This window comes from Typopeltis vanoorti, chromosome 26 (genome assembly GCF_054136105.1).
Source record: "Typopeltis vanoorti isolate ZY-2024b chromosome 26, IOZ_Tvanoo_1.0, whole genome shotgun sequence".
NCBI classification, from domain to species: domain Eukaryota; kingdom Metazoa; phylum Arthropoda; class Arachnida; order Uropygi; family Thelyphonidae; genus Typopeltis; species Typopeltis vanoorti.
In genome coordinates, this window is record NC_143574.1 from 2,316,491 (window position 1) to 2,334,052 (window position 17,562).

Below are 17,562 nucleotides of genomic sequence, written 5' to 3' on the forward strand. Positions count from 1 at the left end.
AAATATGTGCAAATTGCTAAAACATGTTCTTCCTTTATTAAATGCTGTTCCTTGCAATGTATAGCTTGTCTGTCTACCCATTTCTGTAAGCAAGTTCTTGCCATCCATCCAGCTGTTCATTGGACATCAACAGATGCTCGGTGATGTGCCACACCAGTCTTTGTCATGTGATCCTGTTGTATGCTTTTCTGGAGGCTTTTTTTCTGAAGATCAGACATGCCATCCATCTATCTCATTGAGGGCCTACTCCCTTCTTCTTTTTCCAGGAACTTTATCTTCTGTTACTGTTTTGAGAAGTCCTCCTTCCATCTGTTTAATGTGTCCAAAGTATTTCAACTTTCTTCTGTCAATATTCATAAGGAGTCTTAAAGTTCTACGGATCCTTTCTATCACCATCCATTTCTCCACCTTGCAGTATATAATCTCCTTAACAACTTTCTGTAATACCACATCTCAAAAGCTTCTCTAAAATCTTTGCCACCACACCAGAGATACTGATAGGTCAGCATTAAACATCAGTTTTTGTCCCAATGGAGGTATCATACATTCTTTCCATTCCTATGGTATCCTTCCTGAGCTGAGTTGAGATTAGAGTTATACAAATATGTGAAAGGACTAGCCAGTTCAGCTGAACATTCCTTTAGCACACATGCTAATGTTCCATCTGTCCCTATTGCTAAATTCTTATCTAGGTTATTCAACTTCATTCTCATGCACCACTATCTCTTCATCCAATGTAGTAGTTGCACTGTAAACCTGGTTGATATATCTTAACAAAGTGAACACTCATTAATTGAACAATCTCATTAGCTTCTGACACTAGAGTACTATCTGCATTCAGTAAAGTTATTCTTCTACATTCGTTATTTCTTTTGCTTGCAGCATAAAATTATTTTGGATTGCATTTAGCCTGCATAGCCAATTTCTTTTCATACTCCAATTTAGTTTCCTGCACAATATTCATTACTTTTCTGGCTTGTGCTTGATATATTTATATCATAACTTCTCTTATTTTCATGATATTCTTTCCATGTCATCTTCTTATGGATCTCTTGCTTAATAAGGTTGTATTCATTTCTCTCCCATCCTATTTATTCTTTAAACTTTAGGGATACATTTCAGATACTATCTCATTTAAGCACTTTTTTTCCCCTGATGAGAATAGCATGGACCTTGTTCAGCTGTCTGACTCCCCAGATGGCATGTAACTTCGTTACATACTCTTGTGTGTGGTTTGATTGAATACAGAATACACTTTGATCAGCTAAGTCTGAATTTACACTTACAAGTCTTATAAGCCTATCCCCAAGAACCCTGAGCCTGTACAGCAAGTCCCTATCCCACATTGTAAGCATCTCTGAGAATTGCTGAGATACTGAAAAGATACAATTTAGTTCCTACATTCTTCTCTATCATCAAAATCTCTTCTTTGTTACCATCCATGAAAGATACCCGCCCCCTCTTCTTCCCATGTTCAGTATGAGTACGCTCATATATTTGGATGAACAGGACATTCTATTGAAAAATGACTACAAAAACACCAAACTTAACAACAATAAATCTGAGAAATCTGGGCTTGCTCAGCATGGAGTGGGATACTGACCACAGTATCTTCAGTGGAGGGTTTAGGTTTGAACAGTTATTTAAAGAGTACTGAAGCACTTCCACATTGCCCAAATTTAAATTGGAATGACTGCCTCTCTATTGTCAAGATTTGGGGACCTCATCCTCATAAATAGCAAGCAATAGTGTCCCTTTCCCCTTTTTTTAAATATATTGTTGTCATTTGATTAATTATCTAAATTTTGTTAATTTTTATTTCAAATCACTTTTAATTTTGGCTTTAATTATAATTTTATTTTATTTGGTAACCACCTACAAGATGTCATTCTCCATGTGGCTCAACTCTGTAAATAAGATTAACGTTCTTTGTTGTAGCTTCACCTTTTGATTATGCTGATGTGCACTGATGATGATGGCCAGTTAGTTCCTAGTCAAAATATTTACAATAATAAAAAACAAAAATTATAATGGCCAGTTTAGATGCCAAATTGTCAGCCTACATTTAATTCACTTAGTATCCAAGTGGACACCTAATAAGTGACCCAGCTTAATTATTTCAGATGAAATTGATGAAATATTCATTCTTAATATTTCATTCTCTTGATATGTCAAGTGAAATTTTTCATCATTTAAAAGTTTCAAATGCTGTCTGGCTGTGAAATAATATATATTTCAATCGGAAAAGACCTGGGTTCAATCCTCGTCGTGATGAGGGGAATCTTTATGGGATTTTTCAGTTGAAGGTGAGTTAGTTGATCTCATACAGTGGTAGCAGGGTTTTTTCCCTCCTGGGAACTTGGGTTTTTCATCCTGCATACAGACAAATCAGCCTTCAGAACACATGCAATTTACAGACAAAAAATACTGTTGTTGGTGATGAGGGGTGATAGATGGCACTTATGGTAGTAGTGTCATAGTTGGATAATTAAGTAATAGTGGAGAGGATGAGATGTATTTAGCGAAGTAGAGTAGTGCACCCTCCCACGATGAATCCTTGGACTCCCTGGAGATGTCACGTAATAATAATATTTAATTGATTGGAAAATACCAGAGTTCAATTCTCATCATGAAGTGGGGAATCCTTATATGGACTTTTTCAATTGAAGGTGAATTAACCAATCTCATATGCAGATAGAAGGGTGTTTTCTCTCAGAAACTCTGGTTTTTCATCCTGCATACAGATAAATCATCCTTCAGAACTGGTGCAATTTACAGACAAAAAACTGTTGGTGATGATGGGAAGTAGATGGCATTGATGGTGGCAATGTCATAGTAGGTGAATTAAGTAGTAGTGGAGAGGGTGAAATGTATTTGGCGAAGTAGAGAGCTCTCTTTCAATGAGTCCTTGGACTCCCTGGAGGTGTCACATAATAATAATATCCTTTAAAATTCACAATGTTTTTGAATTAAAGTAATATATTTTAAGTTTTGAAGGAACATAGAAGTCATCAGTTTAGCATATAATATTTAAAGAAAAGATAATTAAGTATCTATTATTCTTTTATATTAAATAGGATTTAAACTTGGAAAACTTATCAGAGAGCTTATGAGTGTTCTTGGACATTGTGCCTTGCTATTGCACTGATTAAAGAATGAACTCTCTCTCCCTATGTTTGCATTTTTGTTAGTGCTTTTGATTAAGGTTTCACTGTTGTAGTATAACAGTTATTTTGAACTATTTGTTCAGAGATGAGGCTTAAGAGGACAAAAACCCTCTACTCAATACCATAGTAATCTTGTGGCTGAAAGTTGTATTTTACATAAGCGATCCTCTTTGATCAGTATAAATTATAACATGCTCAATGTCTATGGAGAGCCTAGAATGATTTAATTTGGTGTAATAAGATTTTAAAGAAAGTTATTCAAGTATCTTTCTCTCGTTAGCATTTCAACTTTAAGTTTTTAAATTGACCAGACAGTTTTGCTTATATAAAATATAACTGTCCAACATGGGATAAGAATGGTATTGAGAAGAGGGTTTCTGTTCTCTATTGAAAATACAGGTGAGTTTTTGGATGTGAGAGCGGGACTTCCCAAAATGAGTCTCCTGACTACATGGAGGTCTGTTGATAAAGTGTGCGATAGTTGAAATTTATCATTTGAACAACAATTTTAGGGTAATATTTTTCCAATTTCTAGACAAACTACATATGGAAAATGAATATAGATAAAATGATTATATATGATATCCCTTCTTTTTCTTTAATAGCTTTCCTTAGGAAATGTTATTTCTGCACTTGGTGACAAATCTAGGAGAGCTACACATGTGCCATACAGGGATTCAAAATTGACGAGGTTATTACAGGACTCTCTTGGAGGCAATAGGTAAGGAGTTTACATGAAAATATACCCCTTTTTTCTGTATGCAAAATTTTTATTACATTCAGTATAGCATTAACACTTGCAAGAATAATGTGTGCCAAAATGCCTATTTGTTTTGGATTGGTATTTTCAAGCATACATTTTTCCATATGTTGATACTCATCATATAAATTTGTGAGCAAGGTAACAGTGGAAATCTCCATGCCTAATTGTGTAAATGTTTTTGTTCAGTGTTTATATAGCAAGTTCTGCTTATTCACCCCATTTTAATGTTCATATGCCAATCAAAGAAAATGTTCTCATAATTGATATACTGTATGACATGAAAGCACTTGCATTACAGTAAATATGACCTGGTCAGCCTGCTTAGCTGAGTGTTTAATATACCTGTTCTTCATTAACAGGCTATGAGTTTGAATCCTACCATGGGTATGAATGTTTAGGTTGGAGATGAATTTCATTGCCTGATGTGCAACCACTGTCCCACTCATAAGCAGGGAAAGAAGTGATTGCATTTGAAGACCTGAAATCGCTTGAAAAAGTTGATCTCTAGAGCATCCCACTCGAACGGGACTGGTGAATTACATTTTCCTAGTGTTTAAGTGGGAGCCCTATAAAGTAATATTGATGCCTTATGTAATTTAAATATATATATCAATCCCATACATGAAGTAGAAGAACCGATAGCTGGAAGATATGGCACATCAATGTCATATGCAGGTGAGAGTTGGGAAAGAAGAAATTTTTGACATATTTCTTGAGGGAGTTGGAGGTTATAGTTGGGAGCACTTAATGAGGAGAGCTGCTCGAGATAAGAAGTAAATGGAATAAATGAGGGAGAGAAGTTGGCCTGGTGTTCACTCATATTGTCACATTGTGCACTTGCTGTTTGAGTTTTAACAGGTCCAGCACAAAGGAATGATGGATGTCAATTCAGTGGAGCAATGTCTAGGACAAAATTGACAAATTTTGTCCTAGACATTGAATACTGAAGACATTGAATACCTAGATACTGAAGAAAAGACCGAACTGAAAGAGTATATCTGTAAGATAGTCTATGAACAGAACTGCTCTTCACTGTACAGTATCAAGAATTTTAAACCTCCCACTAAAGAAACATAAATGAAGGTTGAAGCTGGTCTGGCTAGTGACTCTCAATGCATAGCACTAGGCATATTCAGAAGGATGTGAGCTTTTCATTATGGGATACTAAGGCAATTGATCTGAAGTTATCACACTCTAAGTAGCCTACTTGTAAAGATACTTTGTTACATTGAACTAGTAACTTCACTTCTGTGTCCATTTACTCAGTCTATTCGAGTCCTCTTGTAAAGCCACATCTAACCTTACTCCTCATAGTTTCCAACTTTGCATCATCTGCAAACAACTGAATATCCACATTCAAAACTTCTCCAATATCATTAACATGCATGTTAAACAGAAGTGGTTCTAATAAATATTGCTGATAAGGTGTTGGAGAAGTTAGTGAAGACCAAGATTCAAAATTGAGTTGACAATAGTGACATGCTCCTCGATGGACAGCATGCATTTGCTAAAGGAAGATCATGTTTTAGTAATCTACATACATTTTTTACAATAATGTAGCAGTTGATGGATGCACGGTACTAAACTTAGATTTTAAAAAAGCTTTGGATACTGTCACATGATAGGCTGATAGTTAAAGAATGGAAGTGGTTGGATATAGCCAGTCTTCATTTCAATGCAATATGATGTCTCATGAGCTTATCATGATCATTAGCCTTGTAGTTATATATCCTTTCCTCACAGAAATCTTTACCTATATGGGATCCACCCAGATAATCATTTCAGTCACTCTCACCAGCTAGAGGGAGCTTTGATATCCCATTTATAATTACATTCCACTGAGATGATCAAATATCAGACTCCTGATTCTCATGTGCCCTCTGTTATGGACAGGTAGTTTAAATAAAGATGCCAAGAAATTATATTGTTGGTTTCATCCTTTATCCAAGTGTAAACAAAGTTCGTGCGTGAAGTAATTTCATGATTGGGCTACTTTGCTTGGGATATTAATTACATTAGAGAATATATTCTCGTGTTTATCTTCTCTCACAGCTTTTCTAACATGTAAGCATAGTTTGGGATTAGGTTTAGCTCTGAATGACTACATCTATAGTACATTTGTACCATGGGTGGGCTAAGAATTTTTTTCTATCTTTATTAATTTTATATATGTATATATCTTGATTAATTTAATTATTTATATATATATATATATATATATATATATATATATATATAATACTTAAGGAATATAAAATCAAAGTAGTATTTTTCCCCTTTATCAAGACGAGATCACTACTAAGGTCCTCAAAACTTCGACATAGCCAACTTCAATATGTGGGTGTTTATTGGCTATGGTGTGATTGCTGGATAGACAGAAACATTAATTGTACAATGCATAGAAGAACATATTCGAGATATCGAATATCATAGAAATGAAGCCTCACCTTTGTCACCACATGTGCTGTCTTCAGCTGATCAACAAGATGCTTCACAAATGAGATATCAAGTTTTATGGCAAAAATCAGAACTGTTACACCATTGCTATGATACAACAGAAAGAAAAATATCGGAATCTTTGAAAATAGTAGTAGATCCTAAACATTTGAATATTAACTAAAGTATTAACTTGTCTGAATACATCCTAGCCTTCATAAATGTTATCAACTTATTCCGGTGTTCTGCATTTATAAACTTTAATCAAATATTCATGAACTGGCAAAGTTTACATGCTTATATTATTATAATTGCAAATTGCACCCCCTCCATGGAGTTGGTAAACTCGTTGTGGGAGGTTCATTTATCTAACAACATATTTATCATATCAGATTTTAAACTCTTTAACACTCCTTGGATTAACAATGCATTCCATTCATTGACAATTCTCCATTTAAAAAATCTACTCCCACCCCCCTCTTCACTACACACTTGCATAACTTCCAGACATGATCTCTGGTTCCCCCCCCCCCCCTCATCTTCTACTCTTTTTATAATCTTATTTGGATTAATCCAATAAAATCCTTTCACTAACTTAAGTGTCTCTATCATATCACCTCTTTTCTTCCTATCCACTAAACTCTGCAATCCACATTTCTTCAACCTCTCTCTCCATAGTCAGCATTCCAAAGTCCTGATATTGTCTTAGTCACTTGTCTCTGGATCCTCTCCAGTGTTTTCACATTGCACTGAAAACCAGGTGACCTGATTTGAACACAATAGTCCTAGTGTGGTCTGACCAGTGCTTTATACAATGGCATAACCACTTCTTTATCCCTACATGTTAGAGTACTTTTCATAGCAGCACTATGATGTGCAGCCTTTGCAACAATTGCAATATGCGCTCTAAACTTCAGTCTACCAACCATCATTCCCAAATCTCTAATCCCATCTACTTCTTTCAGTATGGCACCATTGATATAGTACACAGCCTTGCATTTCTGCACTCTGAAATTTGGCAAGAACAGAATCCTGTGGCATGCCACTGGTTATCCTCCATTTTTGAAACATTATTCCATCATACACTACTTGCTGGTATCGTTCAGAGAGCCAATCTTCGATCCATCTAACCAATATACTATCTATTCCCATCTGCAACTTGTACATCAACTTATGGGGTAATCTATCAAACGCTTTTGCAAAGTCCAAGAATATCCCTGTATATGATTCTCCCTTATCTATCATAATCCGTTACACTACCATAAAATCAAGTAAATTGCTAAAACAGCACCTACCTTTTACAAATCCATTCTGACCATCATAAAGAATGCCACCAACAAGTACCTCATGATCACTCTCACCAACTAGTAACAATGTCAACACCTCGTTAACAACTACATCTTGTAGTTGTTAATCGGGTGTTGACAAACATTAAAAAGATGTTTTTTAAACATTAAAAAATTAATATAGTTACATGCTGCTTAAGATATTTATCTCTCAGAAATTCAACAAACTCGCTCTCTGTTCCCATACACTATCTCCTTCTTACATTCTATATTCCTGTAATTAAAGTCTCCCATCAGGATCACATTTTGACATGCCCAACAAATTTGCCTAAACATTTCATAATCAGTATTCTCTGCATTCCCTGGCCTTTAAATCCTATCCGATATAGTAGTCTTCTTTTCAATTACAAGTATCCCTTGCTTAACGAGGGATTTGATTAACCCACCAAAATTAATTGGGACAATCCCTTGATATACGCCGCAAGAGTTTTGATTAACACACCTTTAAATTACCACGCAAAAACATGCAAGCCTCGTGGCGTGAGCATGATGACATTGTTCCTCCCACGCAGCCGTGCTCCCAGAGCCTGAGTGCCAGCCAGTTACTTCACTGCCAGCATTAAGAGTGGGTGTATTACAAGCTCCAGTTGTTCTGCTATACATATTTACAAATTGCATTCTTCATAAATTTTACAGCCCATTAATCGTGTCGAAGAATAAGAGCAATCCCACAACTGGGTCATTAAGTGAAAAAAGGAAGAGGAAAGTAATTACCATAGATACAAAACTTGATATAATTAAAAAATTTAAACGTGGTGAAAGTAAAAGTAAGATTGGAAGCGAATTTGGTCAAGTGTTTTACTTCTAACCCATTCTCAGATCCATAAGTTAAAATTGGTTTGAACACTGTCTTGTATACAGCTAATTTAGTGTTTTGGCTAATTTCTCTCTTATGCCATAACAATTTATTCAGTTAACTTCCTACCATACCAGCTTTGTTGATTCTGTTGTCTACTTCCATATTTAATTTAATGCAATTCTTTTCCTGTTTTTCTGTGTCTTAATTCTTCATTCTGTATCTTATCTTTTATGGTTTATTTTCTGTTTGCTAGTTCTTTCAAGGTTTTTTTTCTATATCTTTTACTGTTATTTCAAAAGTTATGTTATTCTCTTCATAAACATCAGTCTTTCATTATATTATTATGTTATCTTTATTATTTTCTGTGTATAGATTTGGAAAGTTTTCCATTTATCCAATTCAATATTTTAGTTCACATTTTCATTTAGTTCAGTCTTTTGAGTTTGTACTATTCTCCTTATTCTTCTTTTAGTACCATAAATTCATGTTCTAATTCTTTGGAGTAATTCTTCTTTGCATTATATCCCGCTTGATGCATGGTCTGCTACAGGGTGTTCGGGATACCCTGTAGCAGACCATGCTTGATGCATGGTCTGCTACAGGGTGTTCGGGATAAATTTGACAGTTTCGTAAGGAAAAAGAAAATCTTCTTTGTATCTATTAAATTTAATGAATTGACAAAAAAACATTACAGGCAGAGTTAATTACAATACTATCAACAAGATTTACTCAAAATAACCACCATTAGCATCGATCACAGCTTCAATTCTGCTTCGGAACCTCGAACAAGCTGATGCTACAGTCTCCCTGGGAAGGGCCGCAAAAACTGTTTTAATTTTATCCATTAACTGGGCTTTTGTATTACTGGAAGTGCGATTGGTGTCTTTTTCAACTGCGCCCCATACAAAATAATCCATGGGGTTAAGGTCTGGGGAGTTTGGAGGCCAAACATTTGGACTGGTGAAGTCGTAGAAATTTTCAGACAACCATTTTTGACTTTTCCCAGAGGTGTGGCAAGGGGCCGAATCCTGCTGCCATACATACGGCCTACCATTGGCTACCCTTGTTATCCAGGGCTTGACTACAGTTAGCAACTCCACGAACAAAGCCCGAATTCCAATGCCAGGGTTCTTCAACACCTGTTCCTGCAGATTTGCGAGGAATTCTGCTGTACGAACGCAATCAGATCGTCTGCTAGGGATCTTTCTTCTTGCTACATCCTCGTAGTCACCATTGCAAGTCTCTAGTTCATGCCTGATTGTTTTTACTGTATTCGGGGAGCATTGGGCAGCAGTCGTAATATCCTTATTTTGATGGCGGGCACGAATCATCATGATACAAGTTATTCTCTTCCATGATTCAGGTGGGTTCCAGCTATCCATCCTTTCTGACATCTTGTATATGAATGAAGAAGGGTCCAAACTTTTAAATGAAGAGAAGTGTGTGTTAATACATGTAACTTACGGAAAAATATAATTAATTATAAATATGTCAAATTTATCCCAAACACCCTGTATTTTACATGATGCAACTTTATGTGATCCAACCGGCTTGTTGCAAAGCCTGACGCTGGGAACAAATGTATTTATATCTGTAGGTGTGTGTTCATTCATGGGGCTAGTTTGTTTTGAGGGATGAAAAACCTGAGTTACTGGGGAAAAAATCCTCTACCTCCATATGAGACTGGATAACTCTTTTAGTTGAAAGAGACCAGATAAAGGTTCCTCACGTCACTGCCAGGAATCAAACCCAGGTCTTTCCGATCAAAGGACTTTGTCTATACTGACTGAGGTGTGAAGGTTTTCCAATTCTTTGGATTAATTATTCATGCTTAATTTTCCTTATCCACTATTTACATTATTTCATATAATTTTATTTAGAATAGACAAGAAGTTATGTTCTTGTTTTAATCCTTTACTCAAGTGTAAGCAAACAAAGTTTGCATGTGAAGTAACACATGCAAACTCAGCTTCTGCTTGAGTGAGAATTGAAGAATATGATTTTGTCTATTATAATTTACTTGTGATAATCAAACTTTCTGTATAGTTTTATATTCTTCATGTATTGTTGTTGATGTTTTTGCAGATATCTTGTAGTTATCTATGAAATCCAGGTTCTTTTTCTTTGGCTTTTATCCTCTCTTTATATCATGGTTTGATTAGTTCTTATCTTGGATTACTTAAACGGTAAAAAACATACTAATAAGTAGAGAAGTCATTATCCCTCTTTATAAGGGTATGATTTGGCCACAACTTGACTACTGCACAGATTCTGATTTTTGGGATCAGAAGGTGGTTAATAAGATTCAGAGATGAGTGATGCAGCTGGTCTGGACTACTACTCCCTATGAGGATAGGTTGAAAGTGTGTAGGTCACAAAGTTTAGTTAATAAGCAGAAAAGAGGGGTCGGCACAATAGAAACTTATAAGATTCTAAATAGCACAAAAAAAAGAAATTTTTCAGTACCTGATAAGTAGGGAGAGAACTAGGGGTCAACCCTGGAAATTGTGTGAGTGTGGTTAGAGAGTATGCAGAGTAGAATTTTTTGGCTTGAAAAGTGGTGAATGAGTGGAATGGATTGCCATAGGTAGTTGTGAGTGTCCTGACAGAGAGAGAGTTTATGGAGAGGTATGATAATTGTGTAAATAATGGTTAGTGTGAGTCTCCAGTAATAAGTCTTCTGAATCAACGGATATACCCTGTTTATTAATAATAATAATAATTATTTTGTTTTTTTTCCTGTATATAGTAAGCATTAGTGAAAGCATAGGAGGATTCAAGACTACTGTTGCAAATTACCGACCGATCAGCATATCGGGAGTCGTTGTCAAGGTCTTGGAGAAAGTAGTCAAGGGAAAAATACAGGAATGAATTGATGAAAATGAGATGCTGTATGGGGGACAGCATGGCTTTGTGAAGGGTAGATCATGCCTCAGTAAATTGCTCAAGTTTTATAACAGTGACAGCTGAACTGGATAAGGGTAATGGGTTTACAGTGATACTGCTGGACCTGGCTAAGGCGTTTTACAGGATACCACATGGAATTCTAATCCGTAAACTGCAACATATGGGAATGGATATAGTGTTGGTGAGATGGATAGGTGGGTGGTTGAAGGAGAGATCAGAGAGTAGTTTATTCAGGAGTAGAGTCCAAAAGACAGCCTGTGACTAGTGGTGTGCCGCAGGGTTCTTTTCTTGGACCACTGCTGTTTAATTTGTTCATTAACGATATAGGGAAGGATCTAAGAGGAACAGTTCATTTGTTTGCTGATGATGCAAAGTTGGGTAGGGCAATAGTGAATGCAGAACATGTCAAAATCTTGCAGGACGACTTGGATAGATTGGAGTTCTGGGCTAAGGAGAATGGATGTCAATTTAATGTGACAAAATGTAAGGTTATGCATTTTGGGGTGAAAAGATTAGCAGCAGTATACCACATTGGTGGAACTGTACTCCAGGAGATTGATGAGGCCAGGGACTTGGGAGTGTTGGTGGATAGGGAGATGAAGTTTAGGGGGCACATTGCAAAAGTAGCTAAATCAGCTCATCAACTCACTTGGTTGTTGAAAAATACCTTGACGAGCAGAGACAAGCAAGTTATTGTACCTCTGTACCGAGCCTTGATAAGACCTGATCTCGACTACTGTGCCCAGATTTGGTCACTTAGGTTTCTTCTTGATGGGGAGGAGGTGGAGAGGATCCAGAGGCGAGTGACCAAGATGATAGCAGGTCTATGGAATGAACTTTATGAGAACATGTTGAAGATTTGTGGGTTGCAGAAATTAGTTGATAGGCAGAAAAGGGGAGATATGATTGAGACATTCAAATTGCTAAGGGTTTCTATAGGATTAATTCAGAAGTTGCTTAAATTAAGAGGATATTAAATCCCACAGAGTTTTAAAACCGAATAAGAAACTCAAAGATTGGAATCAGAGTTTCTTGCCGAATATAGTAAACTATAAAGTATCGGCGACACTAGCGTTAGCCAATGCAAGTGATCCTAGTACGTAGTATAATACCGGGCAACTCGTTGCAAAGGTGGGGGAAGTTCAGATCGCTATTCTTAGGTATTTTCCATAATGTAAAAACACATATGAGACTGGATAACTTACCTTTAGTTGAAAGAGACCAGATAAAGGTTCCTCACGTCACTATTCGGCAAGAAACTCTGATTCCAATCTTTGAGTTTCTTATTCGGTTTTAAAACTATGCGGGATTTAATATCCCCTTAATTTAAGTAATGTTTTCATTGCCGAAATGAAGCTTATTAGCTCTTTATACTTAAGTAACTTAATGGTTGCACCTGTTTGGAAAACTCGTTCGCAGAGTACATAAGTTCTTTTCGCTATACACTTAGGTATTAGGTCTAGCTACTCACTGATGAAGCCTCAACAAAGGCTGAAACCGGTCTGGGTAGTGACCTCCCTCCATAATGTAATAACAGCATACATTTCCTAGGAAATGTGTTTTTACATTATGGAAAATACCTAAGAATAGCGATCTGAACTTCCCCCACCTTTGCAACGAGTTGCCCGGTATTGTACTACGTACTAGGATCACTTGCATTGGCTAACGCTAGTGTCGCCGATACTTTATAGTTTACTATATTCGGCAAGAAACTCTGATTCCAATCTTTGAGTTTCTTATTCGGTTTTAAAACTATGTGGGATTTAATATCCCCTTAATTTAAGTAATGTTTTCATTGCCGAAATGAAGCTTATTAGCTCTTTATACTTAAGTAACTTAATTCAGAAGATATTTTTGACATAAGGACTGGTGGTGGGAGAACTAGGGGACACCTATGGAAGCTGGGCAAGAGTGTGGTTAGCAAGGGTGTTAGAGCTGGGTTCTTTACTTTTAGAGTGGTAAATGAGTGGAATAAGCTGCCGGAGTCTGTTGCGGGTGCTATGACAGTGAGCGAGTTCAAGGCAAGGTATGATAGATACTGTGAGAATGTCGTATAGTCGTGTGGACATGATGTTTAGGCCCTCTCTCGATGAGTCTAAGGACTCTCTGGAGTCACCCGTAATAATAATTATTATTCTAAATTTTTATTGACTATTGCTTATTGTTATAATGGAATTAAAATACAAGATTCCAGAGAGCCAGAAAATTGTTAAGTTTTGAAATTATAACTTAGTGTGTCCTGGGGAAGGAATGGGAAGTGAGGTCATTGGAGCAGCTGAACAGTTCTTAGAGCTTTGAAAGAAGATTAAATGTGAGCCTCTTCCTCCAGTTTTATCTTTGTTTATTGTTTTTCATAACTAGTTAACTTTTTTTCTAACCTTATTGTTCAATAATCTTTTTAAATTTTGTTTCTTTTAATGCTAATATCAGGCTTTAACAGTTACTAAAAATTTAGAAATATGCTTCTATGGATGACATCAATCTTCTTTCACTGCACGTTATTCCCGCTTCCTATGCAGGGTCTGCGTGTTACTTAGATGCGACTACTTGTTAGTACCACTCCCAACTGACCTGTCGCCTAGTCTGCCGTTGGGGAGATGTATTTTTGTCTGTAGAAGCATATATTCATGGGGCCGGTTTGCCTGCTTGCGGGATGAAAAACGCCAGATAAACTGGCAGAAAAAAACCTACTGCCTGCACCCAAGACTAGCTAACTTGGCTATGCCTGAGGAAGATCCTCAAGTTCCTCATGTCTTCGATGGGAATCGAACTTGGGACACTCCTTCTCAGGCATATGGTTGCAAAGCGCAAAGCCACTAGGCTAACTGCACGGACCTATGGATGACATCAATATTGAGTTTAAAATATTCAGGTACAACTTATAAACTCTTTAAATTGGTAGCTTATGTATATAGTGTAAATTCTCTTTAACTTATTTAAATTTGCAGAGTTAATGTATAAAAAAATTTATAAAACTTATAATTTGTTAGTTGACTAACTGATAGTCATAATTGATCATTTTACTTACAGTCAAACATTAATGATAGCTTGCATAGCTCCATCAGATAGAGACTTCATGGAAACTTTAAATACTTTGAAGTATGCTAACAGAGCCAAGAATATAAAAAACAAGGTAGTTGTAAATCAGGATAAATCTAGTCAGACGATTGCTGCTCTTCGGCGAGAAATTCAGGCTTTAGAACTTGAACTTTCAGAATACAGGCAGGTTGGTATTATATGTTTATTAAATATATCAAAACTCCTTTGAAGCATTAAGCTTGATAGTCAGAAATGGCCAAATTAATTGGCTTTTGAAATTTGATGTTATGTAAGGTAGACCATAGCCTGTGCTCAGTCAAGTGTACATTCATTGATTTGTGTATTCATTTTTGAGAAAGGATCTTGTCATCTCCATACAAACCCAACTAATTTAGTTTTACCTGAAAAATCCTTAGAAAATTCTATCAACTGGATTTGAACCTTTCATAGGATGCTGAAATGCATCCCCCCCCCCCTTTTTTTTTTTGGTTGAAACCAACCTGATGAAAGCGCTGCTACAAATTTAGCGACTGGCCAAATTTGTTATACAATAAAGCGTGACGTATAAAATTTGTCATCCAACATTATGTGCTTCAGTCAATCAGTAATTCAGAGCGTTGTTAGTGCGTGAAGATGGATACAATGAGTGATGTGAGTTATTTTAAAAAAAAAAAAGTATAAGTAGTAAGGAAAGATATTGTGTTTATTTTGTGACAATACCGGTTTTTAAGTTTGCACTATTTGAATTGACTTTTTGTACAACTGTGGGCTGTTTAGTTAGGATTTTATGATCTCAGCATTGTCTCCATGTATAGTGATTATATTCAACAGGTGGCCACCAGTTTTAGTACTAGCTCTAGCCCTCCCCCATTTAAAGACTATGTTATTCATAACCTAGTTGATGTTTTTGTTGTTTGCCACGCATGTGGTCTGTATACATTTAAGAATGCGGCAGGTGCAAGATGGGAATGCATACATGAAATGCATGCAGTGGGAGGTGCTGGGAGACATGAGTGTTTTGATCTTGGGATTTAGCGGCATTGGAGATCATTCTTCAGAAATGGGTGACTTTCAGTTTTTGGATGCCAGTAGTGTGTTGAAGGATGGAGAGAATGTTAGACCTACATATAGATTTAGCCATGGGTGGTTCAACAGATTGAGATGGTTTGTCTGATAGCCATGATTGTGTCTGTGGATGGCAATTGAAAGCAGACTGTGTGGAGAGAAAAAAAATAGAAAAGCTGAGAAAGGAGATGGAAGAAATGAAGACTGAGTTGAGGAGAGCAAAGGAAGATCTTGGGAGGATAAGAGGTTGGCTAGTGTGAAAGGAACAAAAGTAAGTGTAAGACAACAGCATCAGAGAGGAAGGTGAGAGAATGGGAGAGACAGTGGAAGAGAGGAAATTGCAGAAGAATGAGTGTGTGGAAGTAAGGGATAGATTGGGAGAGAAAGGAGAGAGAGATTAGAAGCTGTAAGAGTTAAGGATGCCAGTGAGACAAGGATGAATGAATCTATTCGGAGTGTCATGTATGCAGATTCGATGATTCAGGGTGTGCAGGGTAGAGGGCCAGAGGAGTGCTTTCATGGCTGGAATAATAGACAAATTATTCCAATAAGTGCCAGGTGGAGTGTAAGGAGAGTAATAATGGCTATAAGAAGACAAGGCTTGGCAATACACTGATTTTTCTGTATACAATGCTAGGAGCATTAGAATTAAAGGGTGTGGATGGCCTTGTGGCATTGATTGACTCATTCTCTCTAAAGATTGTTGGTATCATTGAAATTTGGTTAACTGAGGAGAATGTTCTAACAGGGATAAAAATTGAAGAGTATAGAATATTTCAGCAGGATAGAGAAAGTAAATGTGGTGGTAGAGTGTCACTTATTGTATGAGATAAATTATACCTTCTCAGGGTGGAAAATCAGTGGAAATAATACTAATGGCTTTGAGAGTATATGGTGTGAGATGGATATTTATAGTGGGATGTTGCTACAGACCAGGGAATACAGATAATGATGAGCAGGAAATGTTTAGACAAATTGGTTTGGCAAGCACAAAGCGAGTGATCATTATGGGGGAGTTCAACTATAATGATAAAAACTGGGCTCAGGAGACAGCATGCAGTAATAAGGGAACTGAATTTTTGGATTTCTTGAAGGACAACCATCTTAGGAAGCATGTGGTGGAGGGAACATGAGGATAGAGAGCTCTGAATTTGGTCATAGCAGCAGAGGATCTGATTGTGACTGAGAAGGTATACTTGTCCCTCCCTGACTGGTGAGTGACCATGTAGTCCTGACTTGGAGGATGAATAGGCATGGGGAAGTATCAAAACAGCAGGGTGGAATTATAAGCAGGTGACTATCATAGACTAAGAAACTAGCTTGCATCAGTGCAATGGATGAAAGAATTATAAGAAAGAGAGAGATTATTAGTGCGTGGGAGATACGTGGAAGAAAAAATTGTTGACAACAACCACAGATTGTATACCTCAAGCGAAGAAGATAAAGCAATTTGGAGTCAAATGGATGAAAAAAAAGGAATAAAAGGAGAATTGCAGAAGGAAAAAGATTGTGGAAGGCATATAAAGAGAGACTTGGAGAACAGTTGCATGAGGAATATAAGGCTCAGACTAGGAAAGTGACTAGTATTTAAGGAATGACAAATTAGAATATGAGAAAAGACTGGCACCGATTCAAAGTAGAATCCCAAGGGGTTTTTTTCACTATGTAGTAAGTAACAGGAAAAATGATAGCCTACTGATTATCTTCCTGGGTGGAGATGGGAATCAGATGACCAAAGCAATTGATGTTGTTGAGCTATTTATTGATAATTTTATTAGTGTTCTATTCTGGAAAACCAGGCTTTATTCCTATAATTATTATGTAAAACCTCCAAGGAGTCCAAAGACCCATTGAGGGAGGGCACCCACTCTACAACTCTGTCTCCACTACTCAGTCAACCAACTACAGCGAACTGCATCATCTACACTAACGGCATCTACTGTCCACCACCACCACTAGTATTTTCACAAACATGCCCATGGTGGGATTCATACCTGCAGCCTTTTGGCTAGAGAGCAGATACACTGACCACTTGGCCAA

The 17,562-nt window shown here is 36.8% G+C and overlaps 1 protein-coding gene across 1 annotated transcript in view; it reads left to right on the plus strand.

Moving 5' to 3' along the window:
• LOC150092268 (kinesin-like protein KIF21A) overlaps window positions 1–17,562 on the plus strand; it is a 524,778-nt gene that overhangs the window by 145,571 nt on the left and 361,645 nt on the right. Inside the window, exons 9-10 of the mRNA XM_090415090.1 lie at window positions 3,773–3,888; window positions 14,449–14,644. Of these exons, the coding sequence (XP_090271216.1) occupies window positions 3,773–3,888; window positions 14,449–14,644 (312 nt within the window). The remainder of the gene's footprint in view (window positions 1–3,772; window positions 3,889–14,448; window positions 14,645–17,562) is intronic.